At 45.0% G+C, this 14,202-nt stretch overlaps 2 protein-coding genes and 7 non-coding genes across 9 annotated transcripts in view; 1 reads left to right on the top strand and 8 right to left on the bottom strand.

Annotated features, from left to right (window-relative positions):
- Nucleotides 1-376: 376 nt before the first annotated feature.
- On the bottom strand, nt 377-7,378 carry LOC120042458 (60S ribosomal protein L4-A-like). The gene is made up of 10 exons (XM_038987296.1): nt 7,248-7,378; nt 6,389-6,560; nt 5,787-5,893; nt 4,632-4,770; nt 3,171-3,295; nt 2,839-2,968; nt 2,001-2,157; nt 1,658-1,741; nt 1,157-1,277; nt 377-546 (listed from the first exon to the last, which is right to left on the bottom strand). Exons 1-10 carry the CDS (start codon nt 7,344-7,346, stop codon nt 436-438), a joined length of 1,245 nt encoding a protein of 414 aa, XP_038843224.1. The 5' UTR covers nt 7,347-7,378; the 3' UTR covers nt 377-435.
- Nucleotides 1,510-1,577, bottom strand: LOC120042467. Its single transcript, XR_005476110.1, has one exon. It is a non-coding gene; the product is annotated as a small nucleolar RNA SNORD18 (small nucleolar RNA).
- On the bottom strand, nt 1,846-1,913 carry LOC120042469. The gene has a single exon (XR_005476111.1). It is a non-coding gene; the product is annotated as a small nucleolar RNA SNORD18 (small nucleolar RNA).
- On the bottom strand, nt 3,049-3,118 carry LOC120042462. Its single transcript, XR_005476105.1, has one exon. It is a non-coding gene; the product is annotated as a small nucleolar RNA SNORD18 (small nucleolar RNA).
- LOC120042470 lies at nt 3,885-3,985 on the bottom strand. The gene has a single exon (XR_005476112.1). It is a non-coding gene; the product is annotated as a small nucleolar RNA SNORD16 (small nucleolar RNA).
- Nucleotides 4,931-5,029, bottom strand: LOC120042464. The gene has a single exon (XR_005476107.1). It is a non-coding gene; the product is annotated as a small nucleolar RNA SNORD16 (small nucleolar RNA).
- LOC120042466 lies at nt 6,259-6,325 on the bottom strand. The gene has a single exon (XR_005476109.1). It is a non-coding gene; the product is annotated as a small nucleolar RNA SNORD18 (small nucleolar RNA).
- On the bottom strand, nt 6,690-6,788 carry LOC120042463. Its single transcript, XR_005476106.1, has one exon. It is a non-coding gene; the product is annotated as a small nucleolar RNA SNORD16 (small nucleolar RNA).
- Nucleotides 7,379-7,761: 383 nt separating the features above from the next.
- zwilch (zwilch kinetochore protein) overlaps nt 7,762-14,202 on the top strand; it is a 55,042-nt gene continuing 48,601 nt past the window's right edge. The window contains exons 1-3 of the mRNA XM_038987298.1: nt 7,762-7,914; nt 10,688-10,817; nt 10,986-11,101. Coding sequence (XP_038843226.1) covers nt 7,865-7,914; nt 10,688-10,817; nt 10,986-11,101 — 296 coding nt within the window. The 5' untranslated portion in view covers nt 7,762-7,864. The remainder of the gene's footprint in view (nt 7,915-10,687; nt 10,818-10,985; nt 11,102-14,202) is intronic.

The following is a 14,202-nucleotide window of genomic DNA, read 5'->3' as shown; positions in this document are numbered from 1 at the left end:
TGCCAGACCATACAGGTACTGTGACGCCTACCTGCCAGACCATACAGGTACTGTAACGCCTACCTGTCAGACCATACAGGTACTGTAACGCCTACCTGCCAGACCATACAGGTACTGCGACGCCTACCTGCCAGACCATACAGGTACTGTGACGCCTACCTGCCAGACCATACAGGTACTGCGACGCCTACCTGCCAGACCATACAGGTACTGTGACGCCTACCTGCCAGACCATACAGGTACTGCGACGCCTACCTGCCAGACCATACAGGTACTGCGACGCCTACCTGCCAGACCATACAGGTACTGTAACGGAACATACAGGTACTGTAACGGAACATACAGGTACTGCATTAAAAACAATAGACAAATAGGATTTTGTTTAGATTTTTATTTGAAACCATCTGAACACCACAGTCTGTTAGAAGAGCTGCTTTATGCCTTGGTGGGGGCTGCCTTGGCGGGGGCAGCCTTGGCAGGGGTTGCCTTGGCGGCGGCTGGCTTCTTGGCCGGCTTCTTCTTGGGCTTCAGCATCTTGGCCTTAATCTGTGTGTAGGGAGACTCATATTAGACAGACGGTACTGATACGAGTAGGCAAGAGTACTACAATACGAGTCTTGGGTCCAGTTTCCCTATTATACAGGTCTTTATGTGCAACAAACAGCCATCTTGGGTCCAGTTTCCCTATTATACAGGTCTTTATATGCAACAAACAGCCATCTTGGGTCCAGTTTCCCTATTATACAGGTCTTTATGTGCAACAAACAGCAATCGGCCATCTTGGGTCCAGTTTCCCTATATGCAACAAACAGCCATCGGCCATCTTGGGTCCAGTTTCCCTATTATACAGGTCTTTATATGCAACAAAACAGCCATCGGCCATCTTGGGTCCAGTTTCCCTATATGCAACAAACAGCCATCGGCCATCTTGGGTCCAGTTTCCCTATTATACAGGTCTTTATATGCAACAAATAGCCATCGGCCATCTTGGGTCCAGTTTCCCTATTATACAGGTCTTTATGTGCAACAAACAGCAATCGGCCATCTTGGGTCCAGTTTCCCTATATGCAACAAACAGCCATCGGCCATCTTGGGTCCAGTTTCCCTATTATACAGGTCTTTATATGCAACAAACAGCCATCTTGGGTCTACTCACCGCCGGGTCATGCAGCAGGATGGCTTGACGTCTGGCTGTCTTGGCGTAGGGGTTCAGCTTCATCATTATTCTCAGGTTCTTCAGAGGGTTCTTCTTCAGGACTCTGCGTCTGATCTTCTTGCTGTGAGGAGACATGAGAAACGAGGGGGGGGGGGGGGGGGGGGGGGGGGGTCAGTAGGAGGGAAAATCTGTTGATATTTTGTGGTTCGATGTGTTGAGAAAAGAAGCATCCCAAGAGGCACAACATTCCCTAAATACTGCACTACTTTTGACCAAAGTCAACTTGGCCGTGATCAAAATGTAGTGCACTGTTGGGAATGGGGGGGGGGGCCCATTTGGGACGCTATCTTGTCACGCTCAGGACTCCAATTAAAATCAGGATTCAGAAACACGGACCTGAAGTGGAACCTCATCATGGCTTCAATGTCACAGTGGAGCATAACGTACTACAGTACCCATAATGCTCTGTACAATATAAAGCGAGCGAGGGGGGTGTCTTACTTTGGTGCACGAAGTGCTTTCTGGATCTCCTCACTCTTCAGAATCCTGCTCAGATCTGTGTTGGTCATCTTGTGCATGGGCAGACTGGAGGAGGGAGACAGGACAGAGGTCAGAGGTCAACAGTACCTCTGTTAGGGAAGCAGCATGTGATTTAGCAACAGACCATTTTTTTTTTGAGACACTCGTCAAAACTCAGAACTTCTGGTATATATCAGGATTCAGAAACACGGACCGAAGTAGAAGCTCATCACTGTCGGAATTAAATAACTCAAAATCTCTTCCTAACTCTGCTCACCTCAACCGTTTACCGGCTGGGACGCTACGTAACGCCCGTTTTACTCACTTGTAGTCCACCTTGAGAGAGGCAGACTTGCGCCAGGTTCCGTAGAGCTGGTCCAGCTTGCGGAAGGCGGACTCGGTCCAGATACAGAAGCGGCCGACGTGACCGCCGGGGGCGAGCCTCAGCAGATTCAGCTTGTTCACGTTCTGCAGGGTGATACCTGGGTGAAAAAAAAGCGTCAAATACAAACGAGTAAACACGCCGATAATTTAACGGACGCTCAAATCTACAGAGGAAAATAGCACCAGAAAGAAAATTACCTCCACATTATGTTAGAGAACTAGTATCCATTGATGTTTGTATTGGGTTTTGATCCTACGCAAAAATCAAATGGACCTGAATGGGAATCAGAACTTCCATTGACCCCCCCCCAGCCAGGGTCCCCTCTCCACCAGGGTCCCCTCTAGCCCCCCTCTCCACCAGGGTCCCCTCTAGCCCCCCTCTCCACCAGGGTCCCCTCTAGCCCCCCTCTCCACCAGGGTCCCCTCTAGCCCCCCTCTCCACCAGGGTCCCCTCTAGCCCCCCCTCTCCACCAGGGTCCCCTCTAGCCCCCCTCTCCACCAGGGTCCCCTCTAGCCCCCCTCTCCACCAGGGTCCCCTCTCCACCAGGGTCCCCTCTCCACCAGGGTCCCCTCTCCACCAGGGTCCCCTCTCCACCAGGGTCCCCTCTCCACCAGGGTCCCCTCTCCACCAGGGTCCCCTCTCCACCAGGGTCCCCTCTCCACCAGGGTCCCCTCTCCACCAGGGTCCCCTCTCCACCAGGGTCCCCTCTCCACCAGGGTCCCCTCTAGCCCCCCTCTCCACCAGGGTCCTCTCTAGCCCCCCCCACAGCCATACATACCAGGGATGTTCCTGAAGGCCTTGGTAACACCTTGATCTTGGTTGTAGATGATGCAGGGTCCTTTGCGTTGGATACGTCTGCGATTCCTCATCTTACCTTTTCCAGCTCGCATGCGCTGTGACGCGTACACCTGCACACATCCAGAGGACACACATTTAGCATCTTACGTCAACAACAGCTGTGCTTTTATCTTGCTAATGTTAATATTTCACGCTCAGGACTTCCATTCAAAAATCAGGATTCAGAAACACGGACCTGAAGTGGAACCTCATCACGGCACTATACACAGTACAACGATGACCAGAGAGACGGTATTAAGTCTATTTACTAACCTTCTTGATGTCGTTCCAGGCCTTGAGTTTCTTCAACAGCAGCACGGCCTCTTTTGTCTTCTTGTAACCCTCCACTTTGTCTTCAACCACCAGGGGAACCTCTGGGATCTCCTCAATGCGGTGTCCTGAAGGAGAGAGACTCTTCAGATTGTTGTATAGTTCCTTCACGTTCTAATTCTACACGTTACTTTGATCAGAATTGTATACACATTCTGCCGGTGTGGAGGTACGACGTTATCGTTAGAAGCCATGCTGTCGACATTCTCTTTTGTCACTTGCACAAGTAGCTTGGCTAAATACACCCCCCCCCCCCCCCCCCCCCCTGAGAAGACTCAAACTCGAGTCGTAAAAGATGGGTGACATTTGACATAACTAACGAAAGTAACAAATTCTAGTACCCGAAACCGTTGTTCATGGTGTAGTATTGAAAAGTTCTGCCGTTTCGGTGTGTATACCGTACAAACACTAGTGACTACTAGTCCAGTATCGGCTACAGCTTCTCTAGTAAAACACTAGTGACTACTAGTCCAGTATCGGCTACAGCTTCTCTAGTACAACACTAGTGACTACTAGTCCAGTATCGGCTACAGCTTCTCTAGTACAACACTAGTGACTACTAGTCCAGTATCGGCTACAGCTTCTCTAGTACAACACTAGTGACTACTAGTCCAGTATCGGCTACAGCTTCTCCAGTACAGGCACAGCAAGACATCTTGCTCAGAATTAATATTTCGTCAACCCGCCGCGACAGCTATAAGACAGTCGGCAAACCGTCACTGCACACGGAGTCAGACGCAAATTACACCATCATAGCAAGTCTTACGGACCAACACTTAAAGAGCCTGTGATCAATTAGGATTTTATTTTGTTGTGTGGGGGGGGTTTAAAGGTACAAAATACTAAGTAATATTATATTTCCCATATGTACTGTGGGATGCCACTCAAAATAACATTTTTTGTTGTTGATAAATGCCAAGTTTACATTATTTATCGTCACGTCGTTACACGTCACATAGTATTCCGGATAGCAGCTCGTATCCAGCTAAAAACAAAAAAGGTACGGTTCACCCATGCTGAATGTTATCGTTTTTGTGCATCTGATTGATGTTCTATCGATGATTCTCTGGGTCATTTCATGTTTTAACGTGTATCTGAGTTATTGGTGTTCGAGCAGGCTGATATCCGCCCAGTATGACACAGCAGCGTGATCAAGTCTCTCTCGCTACACTGAGCTAATAGGAATACGACGTTTGGATCGCTAAAACGTTTATCATAGATATCAGACTACACGTCAGGTGACACGTATCAGCTATATAAATTAAAGTGGATCGAACGGGGAAAAAATGATTCTCAAAACAAGAAATGTAAAAATGTTTACGGTTATATTAAAAACATATATTAGGGTCCATAACACGGATGAAAAACAAACTGTACTGCATCAAAGGATGCCAGGCGGCGTACCTTTGGACATGACGAGAGCGGGCAGGGCGGAGGCAGCCAGGGCGGAGCAGATGGCGTACCGCTTCTGGGTGGTGTTGATCCTGCGGTGCCAACGGCGCCAGGTCTTGGTGGGGGCGAACATGCGACCTCCACGACACATCTACAGTCACAAGGGGGTCAAGGAAATGTAGCGAGCTAATGGATAAATAAACATTGCTTCTTCAAAGAGCTTGATTACTGGACACGTTTAACCATGGTATCGCCATGACTGTGTTTTTTTGGTCCGGGAAACAGGCCCTAAAATGTGTTCGCGAGTATCTTGCTCAGACTCAAGGTTCGTCAACCACTTGTGCCAGCATATGACATTAGGCATAACGTCACTGATCACAGTGTAGGACGCAAATTACACCATCACTGCAAGCCTCGGAATGTCTGGTTCTAACTCTGCATGTAGCACCTACATGGGTTGTGTTCATTAGGCGACACAAACGGATAAAAATACAAACAATTAGGTGCCACCCGTATTTGTACAATAAAACTTAAGTCGATTGCAAAAACGTTTTGTTGAGATGAGCCCTAATGAACACAAACATGGCACGTTAAAACAGACATGGTGAGATTCACAAGGGGACAATAAAGGAAAACATACCAAACCAAATCTGTATTTTGGATGTAAATACCATGTTATGGAACACATGCTTTTAGAAACGGCAAAGTGTCACGATACAGGTCTTTAAAGGTTGCACACAAGAAACTGTGTCATCTTGGGAAAAAATTGCTTTTTTGGGGCGACACCTATCCCTCCATTCTACATGCAGAAGAGAGAAAAGCTGGATAGTGGAAACCACTCGAGTCTCACCAAACTGAATTTAACGTTGCAGATAAAGTTTCGAATTAACAGTTTCACGTGTACCAAAGTTTAGGACCTGCATCACTATAGTTTCAGTTCGTAAAAGGCTGTAGTTTAGAGTTTATGTTCAGTTTTAAACAAGCTCCCATACTGCAGGAGGAGGATGAGGAAGTCTATTGTTGGTTTGGGATAGTTTGTCAAAAACAAAATGAAATCTCAAGTGTCTGGACAGTTCTATAACATGCCATTTGAATCCAAAAATACAGCTTTGGTTGTCAAAGTAAACCTCTCCTTTAAGATCAATGTTAAACTGTCTGAGAGGATACATTGCCGAAGGCTCCCTGGCCGGAGCGGTGGGTACCACCTCCTCTCACACGGGGGATACGGGCCACAGCTCTGCCGGTACCCCAGGACTCAGCACTGGTCTGGTGACCTGGAACACAAAAACATTAGAACCTGTATACTTTGTCAGTAAATGTATACCCTGAATAAAAAAATGCAACAATGAGATCGTTCATATGGAAGACATCCGTCAATAAAAATAAATAAATTAGAACCTAATCTATGGATTTCACAGGCCTGGGAATACAGCTCTGTACCCGTTGGTCATTATGCCTTCAAAATAAAGAAAACCAGTCAGTATCTGGTGTGACGACCATTTGCCTCATGCAGAACATGAGAATTAAGTTAAGAGTATGGAAACTTTCTGGAATCCTTTCCCCCCCATTTAGACCATGAAACCAACAGATTACATGTTGTGCTGAAATATACCCCCCCCCTCAGTGGTACAGGTGAAAGCCCTTCAGAACTTCTAGTATAATCAGGTTTCAGAAACACGGACCGAAGTTAAAACTCATCACCAAAGCTTTTCACCTGTATCCAAAGAAATTGCCTATTTGATTGAATAAATGTTCAAAAGATCACTCACCTGCCAGTCCGCTGACTGCATAGGGCTGACGACTGTTCTTGCGCATGTTGGTGTGCACGAAGTTGACAATGTCGGGGCGGATGGGAGCCTTGAACACCGCAGGCATGACAACATTTTTGCCTGAACTTTCTCCTTTCTCGGAGTAGATCGAGATTAAAGGCCGGGCACAAGCCTGTGGGCGAAAACAGTCAAAATTAAATGCATGTTCGGTAAAATTCTTACCATGTACCTAACTAGCCACCGACACGCTACATGTCAAATGATGAACGTTAGCTAACTACATGTAGTTTCATGGTTATCTTGCTCAGACTCAGTTGTCGTCATTCACTTGCGCCAGCATATGACAATAGGCATTTGTCGACTGATCGCAAAGTAGGACGCAAATTACACCATCATAGCAAGTACATGTATAAAAAAAAAAAACGATTCTCAGTCCCGCTAGCCGCCATGCTAGTAGCTAGGTACCACGCTAACCAGAGAATGTGTGGTCTTTGGTTTAATTATCTGTAGCTGACTAGCTAGTTGGCTAGTTTACGCAAATGTGTAAGTGATCTACAGTTAACTAAGTACATATTCAAAGCAGTTGCGTGAAGAAATGTGTACTGGTTTACGAACTTCACGTATATTTTAGAAGACCCGGTTATACGGCCTGTGGTAGAAAGGAAAGCACACGTGTGACTTGGCTAGAACATCGCAGACAAAATGGCTCCTCGTGTAAACTTCCTTCAGATTCGCCGTAAAATACGTTAAATTGTATTACCTAAGAAACATATTGGCAAGAGAAGTCTTTGATTTTGCAATATCAATTGATTGCTAATGTTAAATAGTATTTGCTGATACAAAAAGCTAGGATTCTCACCATTTTTATCTTTTTAGTCTCGGCTCGCCGCGAACCACGCTCCTTACTCAATGGCGGCCACAGTAGAAAAGGAAGTTGGTAATGCAACTCACAGGACATATGCTTCCGACCACGTCACACTTCCGACAACTGAAACTTTCAATGAATTCAATACTACACAGGGGCATGTTTTTCGATTCTAAGTCAATATACATACTCTTTCAACTTATAAACATTTAATATCGAACTTGAAATACTATACAATGACGAAAACATATTTTATAAATGAGATTACATAGGTCCCTACTGCGCAGTACGGCGGAGGAAACAAGTGCGGTGACCGGACTACTTTCGTGATAATTATTTCCTGGAATTATATATTTTTTCTTAAATGTAACTACCACACAGGCCAGTTGTGTGAAAATAGGTATTTTATCTTACTCGTCTTTGTAAAAAAATATTAATAGATAAAAAATAGTTTGTGTTCGTAGTGCCGACTGATGACGTCAAGCGTCCACTGGCTGTATTGGCGCGAACGTCAAATTCAGTCGTAGCTACCGCTCGAACTTTTATTTAGTATTTTTCTGACTTCATAACACCAACTAACGTACTATTTTGGTAACTAGCTACCCAATGAAATGGGCTCCAAGGTCATCACCGATGCTGTACAGTTTTCGAAAATGCTTCGGTGAGTTGTCGTTTTCAAATGTGTGGCTAGGAGACATTTGTCTCCTGTTTGTTATTATGTACTTAGTTAACGTTAGCTAGCTAACTGAGTTAGCTAATTATTGATTAGTGCCAACTGTAAAGTTTGGTGGAGGAGGAATAATGATCTAGGCCCCTTAGTTGCAATGAAGGGGAAATCTTAACGCTACAGCAAACAATGACATTCTAGACGATTCTGTGCTTCCCACTTTGTGGCAACAGTGTATAAGAGGAATACAGAGGATGGAAGAGAGAGTGGCCAGCGAGATGCTTGAGTGGCCAGCGAGATGCTTGAGTGGCCAGCGAGATGCTTGAGTGGCCAGCGAGATGCATGAGTGGCCAGCGAGATGCATGAGTGGCCAGCGAGATGCATGAATTGCGCAAGAAAGGAACAGTGAAGACAGAGATTTATGTGTAAATTAGAAGTGAATTAAGGCTCAGCTGTTACTCCACCATTCGTATTCTAGTCTACATATTAGGTCAAGCCTACAGCGAATTTAGGCGATCACCACCTGTGCTATGCAAGCCAGAGTTTGTCTGATGCACGTTTTGTGTCAAAGAATTTAAGTTGAACATAGCCAAATATCAGTTTAATTACATGTGCAATAAAGTGTAATGTCTAGGCATATTTAAATAAATCCTATGGCAACAGATCGCAAAGCAGAGTATCCCCATTCCCCACTGAGCTCATTTTTGGAAATGGCAAGTTCACATTCTCATCCATAAACCCATATCACGTGCAAGTGTGGTGTCCAGCAGCTGATACCGGCTTTTCATTAGGAGGGACGTCTAACACGGATCGCTAAAATAATGATTATGCTCACATTTCCTCAATGTTAAATATTAGGCGTATGGAGACGCCTATTGATTTGGCAGCGAAGCACGAATGATCAGTGTAGCAACTATGGTCACATGATGTTAAATGATCTTCACCACTAGAATAACAACCACAAGGCTTCCGGCACACACTCAATTTAATGATTTTTTAAATGATTTTTTTTTAAATACAGAATTACAGAGGGCAGTTTATAAAAATATCTAAAGTGCAAATCTTCCTCTGGAATTTACCCCATGCTGGGATAATAATTACATAACTAACGTCTCTCCTAATACTATAGCTGTCTCTCCCCCTTCAAAACTACCCTTGTTAATTCATTTGAAAGGAAACATTATTTTTAGCGTTATGCTATAATGTAGCCTATGCCTACTTTCTGATGGACTACAGCCAAGATTTGAAGCCTTTGAATATGTTTTTAGGACAAATGTGATTTGTGTGGCTTTGATTGATGAGTCCTTTTAGAGTGTGTGAGATAAAATCAAATCTAACTTTATTTGCCACATGTGCCGAATACAACAAGTGTAGACTTTACCATGAAATGTTTACAAGCCCTTAACCAACAGTGCAGTTCAAGAAAGAGTTAAGAAAATATTTACCAAGTCGACTAAAATAAAAAGTATAATAAAAAGTAACACAATAAGAATAACGAGGCTATATACAGGGGGCACCGGTACCGAGTCAGTGTGGAGGCTATATACAGGGGGTACCGGTACAGAGTCAATGTGGAGGCTATATACAGGGGGCACCGGTACCGAGTCAGTGTGGAGGCTATATACAGGGGGCACCGGTACAGAGTCAATGTGGAGGCTATATACAGGGGGCACCGGTACAGAGTCAATGTGGAGGTTATATACAGGGGGTACCGGTACAGAGTCAATGTGGAGGCTATATACAGGGGGTACCGGTACAGAGTCAATGTGGAGGCTATATACAGGGAGCACCGGTACCGAGTCAGTGTGGAGGCTATATACAGGGGGTACCGGTACAGAGTCAATGTGGAGGCTATATACAGGGAGTACCGGTACCGAGTCAGTGTGGAGGCTATATACAGGGGGTACCGGTACAGAGTCAATGTGGAGGCTATATACAGGGAGTACCGGTACCGAGTCAGTGTGGAGGCTATATACAGGGTGTTACGGTACAGAGTCAATGTGGAGGCTATATACAGGGTGTACCGGTGTCGAGTCAGTGTGCGGAGGTACAGGCTAGTTGAGGTAATCTGTACATGTAGGTGGGGGCAAAGTGACTATGTATAGATAACAAACAAATAGTGAGTAGCAGCAGAGTACAAAAGAAGGGGGTCAAAGTAAATTGTCCAGTGGCGATTTAATGAATTGTTCAGCAGTCTAATGGCTTGGGGGTAGAAGCTGTTGAGGAGCCTTTTGGTCCTAGACTTGGCGCTCCGGTACCGCTTGCACACACCCCATGTTCCATAACATTGTTATGGAACATTTGAATGTTGTTTCCAACTACCAATCAGCAACTGAACGGTGAGTGTAATGTTAGTGAAAGAGACTGGTACCCAGGCTAGTTAAGCCAGGTATGAACTTTCAAAAAATAATATAAATAAAAATGGAGCTACAAGTAACCAATAAATAATGTTTTGTCTGGATACAATCTATATTGTTTTGGACCAAGTGTGCATGCGCCCTCCAGAGGTTTCTTGTACATTTTTATTTATACCTTTTTTTGGAAGTATGAACAGGGAGTGAAGGCACTAAATGACGATAGTTGCTCAGCGAAACTCTCTATATTTGGTGAGTATTGGTCACTAACATATTTTGTCTAATGGGACAATAACTGGTAGCTAACTGGGCTAGAGGGGATACTTGTTATGTTCTCCTCCTCTGCCCAGATACTGGTTCAGCTAATCAGAAATGTTTTAAAAACATTTTTTTGTATGCATTTATGATTTTAGGACTCTTCAAGATGACTGCAAAGACTCCTGTATATATGAGCAAGACATCCAGATACTGAGAGTGAATGGAGAGAAACATCTCCACTACATCTACAGTGGTGACAGACCAGTCTTCATCTGTGAGAAAACGGTAAATTCTGCTCTATTGAAGAGATTTTCCAGTCAATCCACCCTATTTATTGAGTATCTTTGCATTATTCGTTTTGTATTACTGTACTGTATTTCCATTGGACAATCGATTCACCCAATCGTTCTAATATTGAGCCACTATTTTACTGTGTTGTTGTCGTGTGACAAGGCCCCACACATCGACCCTGAAGATGACAAAATGGATGAGACGCACTCCGACGATGAGACAGATCATCAAGTCAAGATAGAGTTGGGGCCACAGCCTCTCACCATCATGAAAGCAAGGTCTCCTCCTCCCTCTTGTTGTTGTTCTCCTCCTCCTCCATCTTGTTGTTGTTCTCCTCCTCCTCCATCTTGTTGTTGTTCTCCTCCTCCTCCATCTTGTTGTTGTTCTCCTCCTCCTCCTCCATCTTGTTGTTGTTCTCCTCCTCCATCTTGTTGTTGTTCTCCTCCTCCTCCATCTTGTTGTTGTTCTCCTCCTCCATCTTGTTGTTGTTCTCCTCCTCCTCCATCTTGTTGTTGTTCTCCTCCTCCTCCATCTTGTTGTTGTTCTCCTCCTCCTCCATCTTGTTGTTCTCCTCCTCCTCCATCTTGTTGTTGTTCTCCTCCTCCTCCATCTTGTTGTTGTTCTCCTCCTCCTCCCTCTTGTTGTTGTTCTCCTCCTCCATCTTGTTGTTGTTCTCCTCCTCCATCTTGTTGTTGTTCTCCTCCTCCATCTTGTTGTTGTTCTCCTCCTCCATCTTGTTGTTGTTCTCCTCCTCCTCCATCTTGTTGTTGTTCTCCTCCTCCATCTTGTTGTTGTTCTCCTCCTCCTCCATCTTGTTGTTGTTCTCCTCCTCCTCCATTTTGTTGTTCTCCTCCTCCATCTTGTTGTTGTTCTCCTCCTCCTCCATCTTGTTGTTGTTCTCCTCCTCCTCCATCTTGTTGTTGTTCTCCTCCTCCTCCCTCTTGTTGTTGTTCTCCTCCTCCTCCATCTTGTTGTTGTTCTCCTCCTCCTCCATCTTGTTGTTGTTCTCCTCCTCCTCCATCTTGTTGTTCTCCTCCTCCTCCTTGTTGTTGTTCTCCTCCTCCTCCTCCATTTTGTTGTTGTTCTCCTCCTCCTCCTCCATCTTGTTGTTGTTCTCCTCTTCCATTTTGTTGTTGTTCTCCTCCTCCTCCATCTTGTTGTTGTTCTCCTCCTCCTCCCTCTTGTTGTTGTTCTCCTCCTCCTCCATCTTGTTGTTGTTCTCCTCCTCCTCCATCTTGTTGTTGTTCTCCTCCTCCTCCATCTTGTTGTTCTCCTCCTCCATCTTGTTGTTGTTCTCCTCCTCCTCCTCCATCTTGTTGTTGTTCTCCTCCTCCTCCTCCATCTTGTTGTTGTTCTACTCCTCCTCCATTTTGTTGTTGTTGTTCTACTCCTCCTCCATTTTGTTGTTGTTGTTCTACTCCTCCTCCATTTTGTTGTTGTTGTTCTACTCCTCCTCCATTTTGTTGTTGTTGTTCTACTCCTCCTCCATTTTGTTGTTGTTCTCCTCCTCCATCTTGTTGTTGTTCTCCTCCTCCTCCATCTTGTTGTTGTTCTCCTCCTCCTCCATCTTGTTGTTCTCCTCCTCCTCCATCTTGTTGTTCTCCTCCATCTTGTTGTTCTCCTCCTCCATCTTGTTGTTGTTCTCCTCCTCCTCCTCCATCTTGTTGTTGTTCTACTCCTCCTCCATCTTGTTGTTGTTCTACTCCTCCTCCATTTTGTTGTTGTTGTTCTACTCCTCCTCCATTTTGTTGTTGTTGTTCTACTCCTCCTCCATTTTGTTGTTGTTGTTCTACTCCTCCTCCATTTTGTTGTTGTTGTTCTACTCCTCCTCCATTTTGTTGTTGTTCTCCTCCTCCATCTTGTTGTTGTTCTCCTCCTCCTCCATCTTGTTGTTGTTCTCCTCCTCCTCCATCTTGTTGTTCTCCTCCTCCTCCATCTTGTTGTTCTCCTCCTCCTCCATCTTGTTGTTCTCCTCCTCCTCCTCCATTTTGTTGTTGTTCTCCTCCTCCTCCTCCATTTTGTTGTTGTTCTCCTCCTCCTCCATCTTGTTGTTCTCCTCCTCCATCTTGTTGTTGTTCTCCTCCTCCTCCATCTTGTTGTTCTCCTCCTCCTCCATTTTGTTGTTGTTCTCCTCCTCCTCCATTTTGTTGTTGTTCTCCTCCTCATCTTGTTGTTGTTCTACTCCTCCTCCATTTTGTTGTTGTTGTTCTACTCCTCCTCCATTTTGTTGTTGTTCTACTCCTCCTCCATTTTGTTGTTGTTCTACTCCTCCTCCATTTTGTTGTTGTTCTACTCCTCCTCCATTTTGTTGTTGTTCTCCTCCTCCTCCATCTTGTTGTTCTCCTCCTCCTCCATTTTGTTGTTGTTCTCCTCCATTTTGTTGTTGTTCTCCTCCTCCATCTTGTTGTTGTTCTCCTCCTCCTCCATTTTGTTGTTGTTCTCCTCCTCCTCCATTTTGTTGTTGTTCTCCTCCTCCTCCATTTTGTTGTTGTTCTCCTCCTCCTCCATTTTGTTGTTCTACTCTTCCTCATCTTGTTGTTGTTCTCCTCCTCCATCTTGTTGTTGTTCTCCTCCTCCTCCATTTTGTTGTTGTTCTCCTCCTCCTCCTCCATTTTGTTGTTCTACTCTTCCTCATCTTGTTGTTGTTCTCCTCCTCCTCCATCTTGTTGTTGTTCTCCTCCTCCTCCATCTTGTTGTTGTTCTCCTCCTCCTCCATTTTGTTGTTGTTCTCCTCCTCCTCCATTTTGTTGTTGTTCTCCTCCTCCTCCATTTTGTTGTTGTTCTCCTCCTCCTCCATTTTGTTGTTGTTCTCCTCCTCCTCCATTTTGTTGTTGTTCTCCTCCTCCTCCATTTTGTTGTTGTTCTCCTCCTCCTCCTCCATTTTGTTGTTGTTCTCCTCCTCCATCTTGTTGTTGTTCTCCTCCTCCTCCATCTTGTTGTTGTTCTCCTCCTCCTCCATCTTGTTGTTGTTCTCCTCCTCCTCCATCTTGTTGTTGTTCTCCTCCTCCTCCATTTTGTTGTTGTTCTCCTCCTCCTCCATCTTGTTGTTCTCCTCCTCCTCCATTTTGTTGTTGTTCTCCTCCTCCTCCTCCATTTTGTTGTTGTTCTCCTCCTCCTCCATCTTGTTGTTGTTCTCCTCCTCCTCCTCCATTTTGTTGTTGTTCTCCTCCTCCTCCATCTTGTTGTTGTTCTCCTCTTCCATTTTGTTGTTGTTCTACTCCTCCTCCATTTTGTTGTTGTTCTACTCCTCCTCCATTTTGTTGTTGTTGTTCTACTCCTCCTCCATTTTGTTGTTGTTCTCCTCCTCCTCCTCCATTTTGTTGTTGTTCTCCTCCTCCTCCTCCATTTTGTTGTTGTTCTCCTCCTCCATTTTGTTGTT

Source organism: Salvelinus namaycush, unplaced genomic scaffold, assembly GCF_016432855.1.
Source record: "Salvelinus namaycush isolate Seneca unplaced genomic scaffold, SaNama_1.0 Scaffold693, whole genome shotgun sequence".
Classification (NCBI taxonomy): domain Eukaryota; kingdom Metazoa; phylum Chordata; class Actinopteri; order Salmoniformes; family Salmonidae; genus Salvelinus; species Salvelinus namaycush.
This window is presented reverse-complemented; position numbering and strand designations above follow the sequence as displayed.